The sequence below is a fragment of the Daldinia childiae genome (genome assembly GCF_008694065.1).
Source record: "Daldinia childiae strain JS-1345 chromosome Unknown Scaffold4, whole genome shotgun sequence".
NCBI lineage: Eukaryota > Fungi > Ascomycota > Sordariomycetes > Xylariales > Hypoxylaceae > Daldinia > Daldinia childiae.
This window is the reverse complement of record NW_022984645.1, coordinates 2932846-2947443: the sequence shown is the minus strand read 5'-3', so window position 1 is coordinate 2947443 and position 14598 is coordinate 2932846. Positions and strand designations below refer to the sequence as shown.

At 45.0% G+C, this 14598-nt stretch overlaps 4 protein-coding genes across 5 annotated transcripts; 2 read left to right on the top strand and 2 right to left on the bottom strand.

Moving 5' to 3' along the window:
- Window positions 1-6302: 6302 nt before the first annotated feature.
- Window positions 6303-7626, bottom strand: GL218_05088 (the record flags this gene model as incomplete). Of its 2 annotated transcripts, XM_033581725.1 has the most annotated exons (2): window positions 6303-6833; window positions 6895-7626. In XM_033581725.1, the coding sequence occupies 2 exons, from the start codon at window positions 7624-7626 to the stop codon at window positions 6303-6305; spliced, it is 1263 nt and encodes a 420-aa protein (XP_033435159.1). The 2 variants fall into 2 exon arrangements, with proteins under 2 accessions (XP_033435159.1, XP_033435158.1); XM_033581726.1 differs by lacking the exon at window positions 6303-6833 and having other exon boundaries at window positions 6850-7626.
- A 1439-nt stretch (window positions 7627-9065) lies between these two features.
- On the bottom strand, window positions 9066-11115 carry GL218_05087 (uncharacterized protein; the record flags this gene model as incomplete). Its single annotated transcript, XM_033581724.1, has 6 exons — window positions 9066-9422; window positions 9481-9774; window positions 9829-9852; window positions 9907-10271; window positions 10497-10819; window positions 10874-11115. 6 exons carry the CDS (start codon window positions 11113-11115, stop codon window positions 9066-9068), a joined length of 1605 nt encoding a protein of 534 aa, XP_033435150.1.
- Window positions 11116-11996: 881 nt separating this feature from the next.
- GL218_05086 (putative acetyltransferase protein) lies at window positions 11997-12763 on the top strand (the record flags this gene model as incomplete). Its single annotated transcript, XM_033581723.1, has 2 exons — window positions 11997-12114; window positions 12234-12763. The coding sequence occupies 2 exons, from the start codon at window positions 11997-11999 to the stop codon at window positions 12761-12763; spliced, it is 648 nt and encodes a 215-aa protein (XP_033435287.1).
- A 591-nt stretch (window positions 12764-13354) lies between these two features.
- On the top strand, window positions 13355-14146 carry GL218_05085 (uncharacterized protein; the record flags this gene model as incomplete). Its single annotated transcript, XM_033581722.1, has 1 exon — window positions 13355-14146. One exon carries the CDS (start codon window positions 13355-13357, stop codon window positions 14144-14146), a length of 792 nt encoding a protein of 263 aa, XP_033435151.1.
- Window positions 14147-14598: the final 452 nt, after the last annotated feature.

Here is a 14598-nt window from a genome sequence, read left to right as displayed (position 1 = left end):
CGCCCTGCAAGGATTCTAGCTCCCGGGCTGCCGGGGTATTCGGGAGGTCGGTGCGGAGCGTCGACACCTTCGAGACCCAGGTACAGTATAGGTAGGTATCTAGTGTAGTCGGTACAATGCACATTGTCTTCGGTATGGGCATCGACTACCGACCATTAGATCTTCATCCGTGGGAAGGACGACTTACGCAATTTACATATGTATATCATAAGAGCTAATACGAAGTTGGTTATAAGATTATGAGCTTAAACTTTAAGTTAACTAAAACGACGACAACACCTTTTTTTTTACTTTTTCGTTTCTAAATTAAAATACTAAAACACCGAATTAAAGAAAGAAGAAAAGTACGAGATATGGAGAACCGAAGTGTCCTTTTTTACCTAGATATACAGTGCATAGACTACCTAGGTAATACCTATACCTGCTTAGTTAGGTACCGAGTACATTAGTCTAAACATGTAAGTTAGCGGACAGGGGGGGTGGTAGAATAAGGCCGTTGAACATTACTATGTATGTATTACACTATAGTCGAACCCTTTGCTAATCTAGACTAAGATGATCCAGCTAGAGCCCTGGCTAAAAGTTGCTCGAGGTAGGCGACTAATAAGATGCCGTGGATTCTTTTTTTTTTTTCTTGCGTCGTTTTCTTCCGACAACGTGCTACTGGGACCACCGTGTTAACTACTACCTTGTCCAAAGAATGTTTAGACATATGTATATAGGTATGTATATATGTATGTAAAGTGTAACAAACCACCACCGTCGTCGTTATCATTCTTATTAGCTGAGCCCATCTACACTGCATACATTATATTATTTAGTATTATAGTACCAAGAAAACTACATAACAGATCGAGACCTTCGCCCGCGTCATCTAAACTCCGTATCCCTTCCTAATTAAATAGACAAGCCCTACCTAACCTAACCTCTCCCTGGATTCGCTTGTTGTCCGTCCTTCCCTTCATCCCCCACACACGATAGCGTAGCGAGCACACAAATAGCAACAGTGCTCTCCAGGCGGCTAAGCATTGCTGACGAGCGAGGGTTAGAATGCTCCATAGCAGTCCCGTCTCCAAGATGGATAAGCCGAAAGCTATTGGCTACATCGGTGGAGTATAACGTGAGGTAGCACGCGCGGGTTTGCATTTTAATCGGCAGCTGCATACATGACAGGCGGGAAGCTTTGACGGCTGGACGTCCAGCTCTGGTTTGAGTTAACGCTGATCAATGCTAGTGCTCACAGAGTGATTGCAACTTCAGCAGGTTTGAGCTGTGGTACGGTGGCACAATGATATGAAAAACCCAAGGGAAAAAAGAGCAACAGGGAGTGTTCGACCAATGAGAGATGACGACTAATCACGTTACCATTGATCCCATGCTAGTCAATTGCTCTTATCTACCGACAGTAGCATCTAGCTGATGAGTAGGTATCAGCTTCTCCGGTCTGCATGTACAATAGTTCGCGGCCCCAGGGGTGTCACCTAAAAGAAATCTTTGTGTAAGCGCACGTGTTAGGTACCTGTTATCGCCCTTTTTTATTCTTATATAACGCTATCCATATAAGTCGTGTCGTCAAATTTGAGACGGCATCCTGAAAAATTGATAGAGTCGTAAAGCGGCTTAATATTTACTTGTGCTCCCCTAATTTATCATACGAAGGTGCCAATAAGAAATAATTATATGGATGAGTACCTAGGTACAGGTATTATATTATGTACCTACATACATATGTGCGAAATATGCAGAAGGTTCCGTCTTATATCTACAGTTACATTCTGCAGTGATTAGTGAGAATGTAAGAAGACATGTACACATATGTACGTAGTATAAGAGCAGAAAACGTTTATCAGCACTCTAACAAGTCGTTCGGGGGCGCATCCGGAGGAATCTGCCATACATGTATGTACCTTATATAGGATAAGATGGATAGATGCGTCCGCCGTCCGCTATTGTCGCCCCCAACTTGGAGAACTCTCTCGCCAGTCGTCAGCCGGGTACCTATTAGAGATTAAAGTACCTAGGTACCTAACGTAGTAAGTACCTATATGTAATCCCTCTGGGCAGTCAGCCAGATAAAGCCTCAACGCCAGTGCGCAACCCTAGCGGCCACCCGACCGCCTCAGCCCGGTAATTTACTTGCCGCTAAGAACAGCCTGGCATCAGCTCCAAACAACCGTCCATGCAATTTGTTTCGGCTGACCTTTTTTTCCCACAACGCTCTAGACCATCATCCCACGTTGCTTGCTCCGCTCCGCTTCACCTCATCTCCATCGGTTTTTTTCTTCAACCACCCTAATTTTAAATGGTGCGGTAGCAATCGGTTCTAATCACGAATGTGGTTCTTCCTAAAACCAACATTCCCTACACACAGACCATGGCGATACCATATTTGTCTGGACATCAGACGGCATCAGACGGGAAACAGGGTGTTAGTCCGCCCCGAGTGAGAAAAAAATTATATACTTGTAAGAAAACGCAGCCATGCGGGATGGAATCGGACGTCGACTCATATGATCCGGCACATGCATCGACACTTTTGCTGATCACTTCCCGAGTTAGGAACGTCATGTTTCTTAAGTGCATTGATAAGTGCCGAGACGGTCTAGGCGAAACTTTGGTCTCGTCCATCGTCCGCCGTTCATTGGGGTGCAGGCTATTCTGTGTGGGCTAATTGAGTGTTGCAGATGCAAGCGTCGTTTCTCTCACTGCCTCTTTTTCTCCTCTGACTTGCCTCATATGTATATTCCGCACAGGCATTTTCTCGTCAGAGAAAGGAATAGTCCGATTTCAGCGCCTGCTGAAACCACTTCCCTCATTAAGCAACGTGTGACTATCAGCTCCGATTCAGCATTGCCCTTTGAGGAAAGCCGCCCATTTCTCTCTTTAACCCCTGTCGTACTAACTACATGTATGTAGCCCCGTACGTAGGTAGTATAATAGGTAGAAGATATGGATAAGTGTCGGACTACATACGTAGCTAGGCAACATGGGGAGTAAGTAGAAGGAGTTGGGGAAGCAAGGCCGATGAAAGATGAGGTGGCAACGAGCGAAATCGCGTGCGCGAATGACAGAATTGCAAGGGCAGAGGCGGTCAGAAACAGGCGGCATGCAAAGCTCACCCAGCAGCAAAGAGTATATTCTTTGTTCGAATCATCATGTCCGGAACACGCTCGTCACACCTAGGATTGCGCGTCGCCAAGAATATACCTGCAGGTGAATAGATGGGTAGATGGACAAATGGGCAAATAGACCAGATACTACGTATATGTATTTATATTTTGTCGAGTAGGTCGACTAGCTAATGATAATCTAGAAAGGTACCAGATGCTTTGTAAATGGAGGGAAGATATGAGAGAATATGAAATTCATTTTAGGCCCTTTCTCCTTCCCTGTTCCCATAATCTCCACTTTTGAACATACCCTTGTCTGGCTGGCTGTTTGGTAACTAAACCCTTTGCAGCTCGAGATATAGAAATCCTTTTGATTGGTGGGCTTATAATGGTCTCCACACCACGCCTCGAGGAAGGTTCGCAATTCCTTATCTGTGCGTTCGGAGCACTGCGAAGCCTGCCGATTCCCTCAGCTCTCAAATACCACCCCAGTCTCTTTTCCATTCAAGTACCTAAGTACCTTTAGCTGACGTGCTGCGCGGATTGGGGCTGCGATAGGGCGATAAGGCGATAAGGCGGCATTCCAAATTCTCCTTTTGGACATAGTCAAAACTTGCCTTACTCTCAGCTGGCCCCCAAACCCATCATAATGTCCGACTTCTTGCACGACGGCGCGCCGCTGATGTGCGGTGATTCGATTTTATCTTCGAGAACTGGTGGTGGGATAGTTGTTATTCGCCAGTATCGTCAAATATCTTGATGGTATTTGCGATCGGCTTGGTAAACTATTAGTGAACTGTTAACGTGATAACACTTGTCGTTTCCATCGACATCGTGATATCAAAATGAGCACTAGAGAAACCAGGGGATAGAACGCGTATGCTTATCCTTCAGTTCATAATTAATAGTCCAATGAGATACGTAATTATTAATATTCACACACTTGAGTCAAGGTTGTTGTCCAACAGCTTCCCCCTCCCCCTCCGTAACTAGATAATAGAGTGTTCACTATTTCTAGTATTAAAGGATGCAGGTTATCCCCGTGCCTCCTCACTATCCTTACCCATTGATAGATCGCCGCTTTACTTTCCATGTAGCGACTATTAGTGTCTATCCATGATCTTTAAGCTTTATATAACTATCACCTACTATGGAAGTGTCAGCTTCTTATGAACTTCTTTTTTCTTCTTCTCTAATGTTTACTCGTTCTCCTTACAGTTTATAATATTTATCTAATGTTTAAATTGGCGACATCGTAGTTTTCATTCCACGGTGAATTCTCTCGTTGTCGATCTACTATCGCAGCTTGAGTACATATTACCTCCTGGTACCACTAATAACTGCCTACAACCACCGCCTTGAAGAGATGCTCGTGATCCAAAGAGTTTCGTTAGCTACCCCTTTTACCACAGCTTTGATACTAGTACTAGGAAACCTACACTTTAATATATTCGAGCATTAGGTATAATATCAACCCATACGATATACTCATAGTTATGGAGCTGACTTCAACTTAGTCTTAAAAACCCAACATTACCATGGCCCGTCGCCTCCGATGCTCACATCCTCGTATTCAGATGTCTCATCCTCGAGCAAGCTATCAAGAACTGCCACCTCTCCAGGGAGTTGGGGCACAGTTCAAGGCCGGAAATGTGGACTACACCGAGATGGCCTTCACCCTGGATGGGCTACCAAGCAGTCCTTTAGATATTTCGCTACTACTTAGAGAAGTGCTCAACCGATCCATCGCTACCAATAGCTCTCGAATAATATTATTGGAATCTAATGTAGTAAGAAATTTATCTCTTGGAAGTAGTCCCGAAGGAGGTGGAACAATATAAAACAGCTATTTATACTTGTTAATCTAGGCTAGCCAATAATGCATGACTGGTGAGGCTCGGTAGCTATTCTTATATAACTCTCACATATATACACATATAAATGCACATTTAAATTCTCCATAACATATAATCCTACACCTTGTAAAGGCTACCTAAGTACTCATTGGTATATTAGGTACATATATATTCTATGCATCCTCTTTGATACGCTTGTCAAAGTTAAGCTTACACATATTCCCAGTCCATATACTTGAGAAGCCATCTTAATAATAAACTTGATGACCTTACGCTCGCTCAAGAAATTCATCGAAACAGGACAGAGGCAGACGACTTGATTGCATTCGCTTTTAACAGCTAAACTGGCGGGTTTATGTTAGTAGGAGTAGGTAGGTAGGTAGGTTAGAAATAATTGATATCAACAACAATGATGTACGTAAAATGGTACGCTTCATTACGCCTTCTCATGACGTAGACTACTATCAATCTCTAAAACTAAGCTTCGAACTACGTAGACAGTTATCCTCGAACTTCACATAGCGCTTCATCTTAAAAACCCCTAACAATTGTTCCTAAACCAATAGTCTTATATATCCCTCAGCATAACGACCTCCCACCGCCCCTTTTTTTATCCCGTTAACCAACATAACTATAACACTATGAGATGTACGACGGGGCCGCCACGGGAAATATAATAGTCTAACATAGTCTTGCGATATTCTAGTAACACCAAAAGGAATAAGACGCTACTTAATAACTCTTCTCCTGTAGGACAGAGCTACATTATAACTCAATACGCCCTTCATAGCCAGACAGAGGCTTTCAAATAGCTGTTACCTGCAGACAAGACATCGATGCATTACCCCTGATACGTAGCGATTCATACTACCCAGCGGTCTTTTATGCCCACTTGTTTCTCCCACCGAACTGTTCAAGGCCAATACTTCGGGTCAGTCAGCTCGAGAGTTAGGGTTAGGAGTATCTTATATCCGGCTTCTGATTGTGATCTAAATACTTGCGATGTATATATTATTTCACATATACACATAAACCGAGAATCTTACAATCCAGTGAGCATTCATACCTGAAAGCTACCTAAAGTACCATATCATCAATCCAAGTTATCAATCAAGCAACACTCTCATTTCTCAGGATGAAAAACACATCGATACCGCTTTAGCTCAAGTCCAAGACTATTCTAAATGCCCCCTCCCAACTCCTCCGTCTAGCCTCAAGTATTATACGATCGTAGCTATAATTCCCGCGTAGTCTAAGTTTCCTCAAACGTGCCCTTTATCATTATGGTATCTATTAAAATGCGGCCAAGACTGTTACCCCTAAAACGCCAGAAGATCTATTCCAACTGTGCCCACCTCTTTTCCCGTACCGACAACTCCGTTCCTGTTAATTTGCCGTCGGATTTACTGGCCTCTCTCCATCCCCAGTACTCTCCTAACCTAATCTCGGCATATTCCGCGTAGTCAAAATCGATGTGCGAGATGGTCGCCTGGATCAAGGCCCAGATTCCCCAGTAAAGTCCAGGCACACCACGGAATATATCTACTTCAGCAAACAGTTTTTGTGCTTCTGCTTCCTCGTCTATGTTATCAGGCTTGTTAGGTAATATACTAAAGTAAGTGTGAATATATTCCCGTATAAACTCTAGCCGTTGTGCTCGAGTTGGCAACACAGTAAAGTCGCAGTCAAACCCACCCCATTCCGCGAAGTGATTAGCCAAGTCGAACGCTGCAGGCGAAGGAGTGGCATATTCATAGTCTATAAAACTGACTACCTTCTGCAGACCGCCCTCCTTTTTAGTGCTGCTTAAATCTTGAGGCTCAATGATCACATTTCCACTCAGGAGATCGCAGTGCGCAAAGACGAGCTACGAGTATCTCTGGTTAGTGTCCGAGAAAACTGCTAGTTGGATTTCCTGTACTACTTACGCCATTATCACCCAGTCCAGGTCGTTGGCTCAGTTCGTCAACTAGCTTAGTCAGCTCATGCTGGAGGTTCGCCTGTCTCGTGCGCTGAGCCTCCGTCTTGGTAGGGAGGGCAAGGATCCACTTCTGCATAACCGTCCATACGTTGGGCGAGGGTTTGCCTGGTGCGGCATGCTCAATTTCTACTTCATGGTGACCGTTGCTGGCCCCATTAACCCCGTTCTTCTGCGCATGCGTCTCATATATACAGGGCACGGTAGCGTGCCATTGTGCTAACCGCCTCGCAACAGCTAAATATATAGGTGGCATCCTCAAGTCGGCAGGTTGAGTGGGTGTGCCTCGGATATAACGATATATCATGCCATTATCGAAGCGAGCGAGTAATTCGGGAGCCAAGCCACATTTCATTAGCAGCTCGTGATTTTGGGTCTCGCGGTGCCTGTCTATGAGCACATCGGTTCCGTGTCCATATGCTCGTAGTAGAACCGCCTCCTTATCTACTTCGTCTTGAGATAGTCCTTCTTTCTTATTAATGGCTTTTAATAATGTGTTGGTTATACCATCCTTGAATGGTACGAATTCGATATTGGAGTCAGGGCTCGACCATTCTGGAAACAGGGCGAGAATGAGTGCACGAGCTGAGGCATTGGAATTGTCGTTATCGTAGGAAATGGGAATGTGTCGTAACTGGCCAAAGTGGCCGTTGGCGACTCCGTTGGAGTTAAGCGAAGGCATATTGCACAAGTGCTCGGTTGATTACTCGTCGTTCTTTTTAGGAGCACAGTAGAAGGTCATGGAGGGATCGAAATTTCGAAAGAATTTGCCTACTTCTTCTAAAGTAAGTAAATAAATAGAAAAAGAAAAAGTTCACCGCCTAGCGTCCGAGTGGGAGAATATAGATTGTGGATGTGTCGCAAGGGTAATAATTTAAGAGCGATCAAACGTTGAAGCGGAGGACAAACTTGAGGTGGCTAAGACGTTTTAAACGATGGTTGTACGTACCAACAAGCAGCAAAACGTCATTACCGTCCCGATGCAGAAGAAAAAGGGTGTGAATGGTATGCAATTGGGTATGCGTAAAGGATGTGATCAACGGGTAGTTGACCTGTAGAAGTGGTTAGTAGTGGTCAGGGACCAACTAATCGAGCTAATTGATCGAACTAAAACCAGGGGTGGCAGGGTCGGCAGGGGTAGCTGCAGCCCTAGAGCACCTGAATCTTGGGAAGAGGTGGTAATGTCCTACATACTGCGTGGTACATACATATGCACTTTCATCCCACGAGATCTTTTCTGGATAAGTTATGTGTTTTAAAAAAAAATACTAAGTACCTACCTTATAATAGTCTTTATTTCATGTAAGTAATCAATTTGAATGGGAACAATAGGATGAATGTAGATTATAAGAAATAAAAAAAGGACACGAATCAAAGAGGCGAAGAGAAAAGGAGTATATGTAAGAATTACGTGCACATATGCATGTGCCTAAGAAAGATGTACCCTAAGAATTGTACAACTTCGTACCTACAAAAACATCAAAGTCGAGAGTCACGAGGCCAGTTTCCCCTCCTGGTTTAAAGCTAATGCATGCAAAATAGAAGGTTAAAGATCAAATGCTAAAATGTATCTCAAGCTTACCTCTACGTACGTTGCATGTACTACATAGCTCGAACATAGATCTACCTATTATTAGGTAATTCAGCATAAATAATATTTTATACCTGGTACTCAAGAAATAAATTTAGGTTTAATGGGGTTATATCAAATACATTTCTATTGGTTTAGAGGGGCTTAATCATGTAAGGTATATATCTTGGGTAGCTTCGTCTACGTAATATACGTGTATGTAAGCATTTTACCCAACTTACCTAGCCCACAATACGTAAGAGTAAATACATACATATCTGGTAAGCACTATCTTAGCTTGTCTAGATCAGCTGGTACCATATATATAACAAATGACCCGGATATATTACCGTTAACCTGTCTCCCACCTTCAAATCGTATATGCATCCCACACTCATATTAGTTACATATCCTATTATACTAATCCATTACATATAGCTAAGTTCGTGCATCATACACTATGACGTCTCGTCATATATTCCTACCAGATATTCATTCATGCCATTAACCAAAGTACATCCCAATTCGAAGTACAGCCCAGATCCATCTCTTTAATCATCTTTATCAACATCCTTAGGTTTAAGTCTCAACCAAGTTCGAAGTGTTTGAAGAACCCTACTCATCCATTCCGCCGTGACGGCTGCCCAAGCATCTAGTTCGTCTATTGCGAACATGAGCAGTCTACTAAAGAAGAACAAACTCACAAACGAAACGCTCGCTATCACCGCAAACGCGGTCCAATACATCTTGCCGGTCCAGTACACGTACAGATCCTCGACCTGCACTGAAAAGTAGCTCGTCATAAAACTAATCGGGAGAAAGAAGACGCTGAGCTTAGCTAGCAGCGTTGCGCTTCTCGTCAGTCTTGCCGTTGCCTGCGAGTCTTTCTGCTGCGTTAAGTTGAAGTACTGTGTAAAGTTAGCCATGTTCACGAACTAGGTGATGTGATTGGCTGCTCTTTCTTACTGTAGTTGATAACGCCCCTATTTCTTCGAGATAACCTTCGATGGTGTTCAGCATGAGATACTGAAGCCGATCGCTTAACCTATCAAATCGACTGAGCGCCGAGTTCGATAGGTATACTTTTCGATCGCCATCGAATAATGCACCGTTATGATGTAACTCGGGCTTCCCAACTACCATGATCTTGCTTATTAGGTTTTTGTAGTTCTCGAACAAATGTTTGAACTCTCGGAGATCCTTGCTTAGATAATGTAATGTAGGTATAATCTCGTAGCTCTTGGACATTTTTTTTCGACGCTATAATATAATACTTAGTAGTTGTCATGCGGAGTTGATGGCGGTTCGACGCACCGTACTCTCCAGCACCTTTTCAGTCTACGCAATGAAGGTTAGTATCGACTTTTCTATACGGAGGAAAACTCAGCTTACCAGTTCTTCCAATTCCTGTTCTGCAGCCTTGAGAGGGCCTGCTGCAACGTAGTCTTCAAATAAGTAATAGAAGAGGTTACTTGTCCCTTCATCAGCTAAACTCCCTATTTCGCTATTGCTGAAAAGAGACATCCCCGATTGTTGTCTGTTTACTTCTCGCTTGGATGTTCCTAGCGATGTCCGAACCGAGCTCTGAGCGAGTGGGTTATTTTCATATAGTATATATCCTTTGGTGGAAAGTTGTCGGAGTATGTCTAATGTATGAGCTCTCATATACTCGAACTCAGCTTGACGCCACTTTATCCAGTCCTCTTTGTCCGGTACTGGCTCTAACGAGTGCTGCTCATGGATCGACAGAACAGTATCTATTCAAAACATTAGTAATTGTGTAGTATCGCAATGATAACGTCGTAGCACATACGATTATTACAGAGTACAAGCCATTGCCAGTGTTTGGGTGGCATTATACTAATCCGAGGGTGTTTGCGTACTGGTGTTGGCCGCTTATGTAGCCAATTTGCACCGATACAGAAGGCTTTTTAATGAGGTTAGCACGGTGAAGCAAATCTGTTATCTTGAGAAGTACTTACCCTTCGGTGTTTGGTCTGTAGAGAAGTAGTTTACAGTGTCTTTCACTTGTAAATAAAGAGCAATATTATCGTTAAGCTCTGCGGGAGCAGATGGGTTCGTAGGAGGGTTCACAGGAAAGTCGCCATATACGCTTTCACCTTTCTCCACGTCCCTAGGCCCTCGTAGGTGGGCAATTGTGACCCTTCTTCTATGTTTATGCCGTCGTATCTCGTCCCTCTGGGTTCTTGGCGTAGTCATTAGACCAAGCAACCTAGGCGAAAATTCGTATCTATCGCTTATGGCCTTCATGATATCTTTCTGCCCACTAGGGTCCCATATGTTGCTATGGCCTTCATTAGTCTATCCGTCATAGCTATATCAAAGACTTATAACTTACATCCATCGAATAGGGTATTCTTTCTTTTCGTCGGGGTCTTGGTCAAGCAGCAACTTCCTAGCGTCATCTATATCAAAGTCGAATGCAATCCGCGCTCTTTCGGACCCGAACTCAACGACGAAATTCTTGCTTTCCTCACTTCTCACGTGCTGCTCGGCTTTCTTAAAGACATGCTCCAGGTCAAAGTCATGGAAGACAGACCCGGGGCTCTCGGGAGGAGTTGTATCATCACTGGACGCCATCACGTAAGATCAAGATTACTGATTTTTGTTCTTAAGATGAGAGTATAGTATGAAGGTTAGATTAAAACTCATCGTGGGATTTATATAGTACTGCTATATTGTAAAAGAGAAAAAAAAATCGAGCGAGGCTATGATACAATACGGACTTTCTACACTTTTCAGCTATTCGACGCCTGTCACAGGTGGTTCGTCACATGCAGGGATTGGTTGAGCAGGCGACATCATTCATATCGGGGGTCTTGGTGGTCTTGGTGGGTGGGGATAAGGGAGGAAATGACCAATGACTGGGTTCATAGAATTGCGATCGAGGGCGGTAGATATCGGGTCGTCCCATAAGGTTTAGTAGTACCTAAAGTTAACCGCCCGACCAGATTGGATCCTGCTCTTGCTCTGTTCTGCTCTGCCCCTTTAGACCCTACATAAAACATGCATGCAACCGTCTAACAAACATAGATTGATGTAGTTATCTTATAATTGGACTAATATTGACCGCAGCAACAGCTATCTACATGTAGGTACTTAGGTAAGATACTTGCTTACATTATGTAGCATTATTTGAGCAACTACGAATAATAAGCTACCTAGGTAAGCCATTTTCTTATTAAGACGTTAAGATATAGTAGTTACGATTAGAGTGCAGCTCCCATATATAAAATAATGACTCACATTTGCTTAATACAAAGTTCAACGTCCTAACCTAGAAAGTTCGTATGTATCTTAACTTTCTAAAACTCTCTTTAATGATCTATAATGAAGCGCGGAAGCAAACCGGGTGGCTATGACAAACCCGCCTACCGGTATCCATTAGCACATCCGAGTCCAATCATTATCCTTTTTTATCATAAGCGCGGCTGCATCTTGAACATTTGTCTCGAACCAACATGTCCGGTCTCACAGAATGGCGCATTGAGCTTATATCGCCTGACGAAGAAGGCTCTCGCTTCTACTTGGACTATTATAAGCCCTTCAGGCTGGCTGCGTTGGAACAAGATCCTGACGGTAAGGTTCACCGACAAATGATTCTGTCATACGTGTTGGTGCCCCCCGAGGTTGACACAACATGATAACTGATATGATTTACTGACTATGCGGGCCTGGCTGGCCACTTATACGAATAGTCTTCGGCTCGACTTACAATAGAGAAATCAACTTTAGTAATGTCGACTGGCTCAGCCGCATTAATAACCCTCTTGTAAAGACCTTCGTGGCCGTGCGCCTGCATGATAGAAAGGTTCTATCCGCTACGTCATTAATTGGACCAATGCCGAACCCAGACCCGGCTAGCAATCCGTTCCAAGTCAGTTCCGAAATGAGAGATGGTAGCGATCATCATTGCCAGAATCACGGTGAGGCCTCATCTGTATATTTCCAGATCAGCGGCGTTTATACGCTGCCAGAGGCTCGACGCCAAGGTCTCGCCAAAATCCTAGCCGAGACTGCAATAGAAGAGGCGCTCGCTTATTCTAAGCAGCATGGCAAACGCCTCGAGCTGAGCCTCGTCGTGTATACGTCAAACGGCGATGCGATATCATTCTACGAAAGCTGCGGCTTCGTAACCAGCGCAGAAGGGGCGAGGAAATCTTTCAACCCTCACAAGAACGCTTCTGCCGACGAAATTTGTATGCATTACCAGAAATCCCCTGAATGACACTTTTTTCTCCCTCCTATCAACCCCTTTAAAAAGTAAAATGAAGATTACCCCAGAGATCTTCTCTAGATGATCCGCTTATGGCACAGCTAGCCATTCATCCTGACCAACCGTAGACGGTGCCCCGTCTAGTAGGGCTTGGCAATACAGTAAAAAAGGGCAGCTTGTGACGTTCGAGTCCCTTGCATTGGCTCGCAAGCGGGCCGAGTAATTAAAGATCGCCTAAAGGCTGCCCCCAAAACCGACAGAGATTATCGTCTGGCACGCCGATAATCCTAGTTTGCGATGTTTCATACCTTCACCAGCAAACACTGGGATCCCGGTAATCTCTTTTTAGGCTCGGCAGCGATGCCGAGCCCATTTACCATACAATATGACGTGAAATCCCGCGCTGTCAAACTTCACGTCGCTGTCCCTATTTCTTCAGCTTCGCGCTCTTTAGTTGTCACTTATCACATCAGACAGGCCTGATAGCATTCATTCATTTTCAGCGCGCAAACATTCGTTTTCTAGAAGAACCCTATTTCTAATAATACCACTCTCTACGAAGTACATACTATATCTTATCCATTCATTTATCAATCCGGCAAAATGTTAGCAAAGCAGCAAACCGCAACTCTCCTATACGCCGCCCTCTTCGGCTCCTCCCTCGTGCAGGCCGCGTTCCCGACCTGCATCACGAGCTGTGTCCGACAGAATGGCTGCCCTCCCACCGACGTGGACTGCATGTGCAAGAAGGTTAGCGGCAGCTTTTTGTCCGACGTCGTAGTATGCATGAACCAGTGGTGCTCGTCCGACACCACTCTCGCGGACTTGACCGGCCCCATTCAGTCCAACTGCGACATCCCCAAGTCCGCCCTCCAGGCCGCTGAGGGCAAGGCTGGCTTCGATACGGGTTCTAGCTCTGGCTCTGACTCCGATTCTTCTTCCTCTGACGAGAAGCCTACCTCTACTAGTGGATCGTCTACCGCGAAGCCCTCGGTCATCATGAGTGTTGGCTCGCCCAACAAGATCGACGGTCCTAGCTCGTCTACCTCAGGCCCGGCACCTACTGGCAGCGCTACCAAGGGCTCCGCCTCCAGCGTCGTTTTGTCTGATACCACTGCTGTTGCTGGCCCGGCTCCCACCGCTTCCGAGTCTCTCCTAGTCGCTGCCACCACGCTTACTTCTAGCGCCGCCGCCAGTACCCCCACCGGCAGCTCTTCCAGCTCTGCCTCTAGCTCCAGCTCAGACGACGAGGATTCAAGTGCTCAGGGCTCCAACGGTACACCCGGCAGCGCTCCCTCTGGCGACTCTACGGAAGAAGGCTCCGCCTCCAGCAGCCAAGCCTCTCTTCTCGCTGCTGTCCTAGCCGTCGGTGCCACTATGGCTTTCGGCTGGTAATCGTCAGCCAGCTAGCCAGTCTAGCAGCGGCTCTTACTGGCATAGGGGCCGCCCAAACACGATGTTGATTTTTTTCCATTCCAAGTGTACGTATTGCGTCAATGTATAATAATACCCTAGAAGAAAAAGCGGCAATGGACTACCATAGATAAATGTTTTTGCTGTGCCGGGCTGGCCAGCTGGTAGTCTCGCAAGACATTTCCGTAACAGACAAACGGGCAGACAAGCAGACTTGAGCGCAGTTAGTTGGTTTGTCTGGCGGGGGGGAGAAGAGCGATCTGCTTGCGGTTCGTGCGGTGGAGATACCCTGATGCGGAGGTGCTGCCTCGGTTGTTGATTTTGATGTTGATATTGATAGTGGAGATAATTAAAAACAGAAGCTCGATTATGAGAAATCGTTCGTTAGTGTGGTGTTGCTCGTGATATATTCGTATTAACAAGTTTATAGTGTT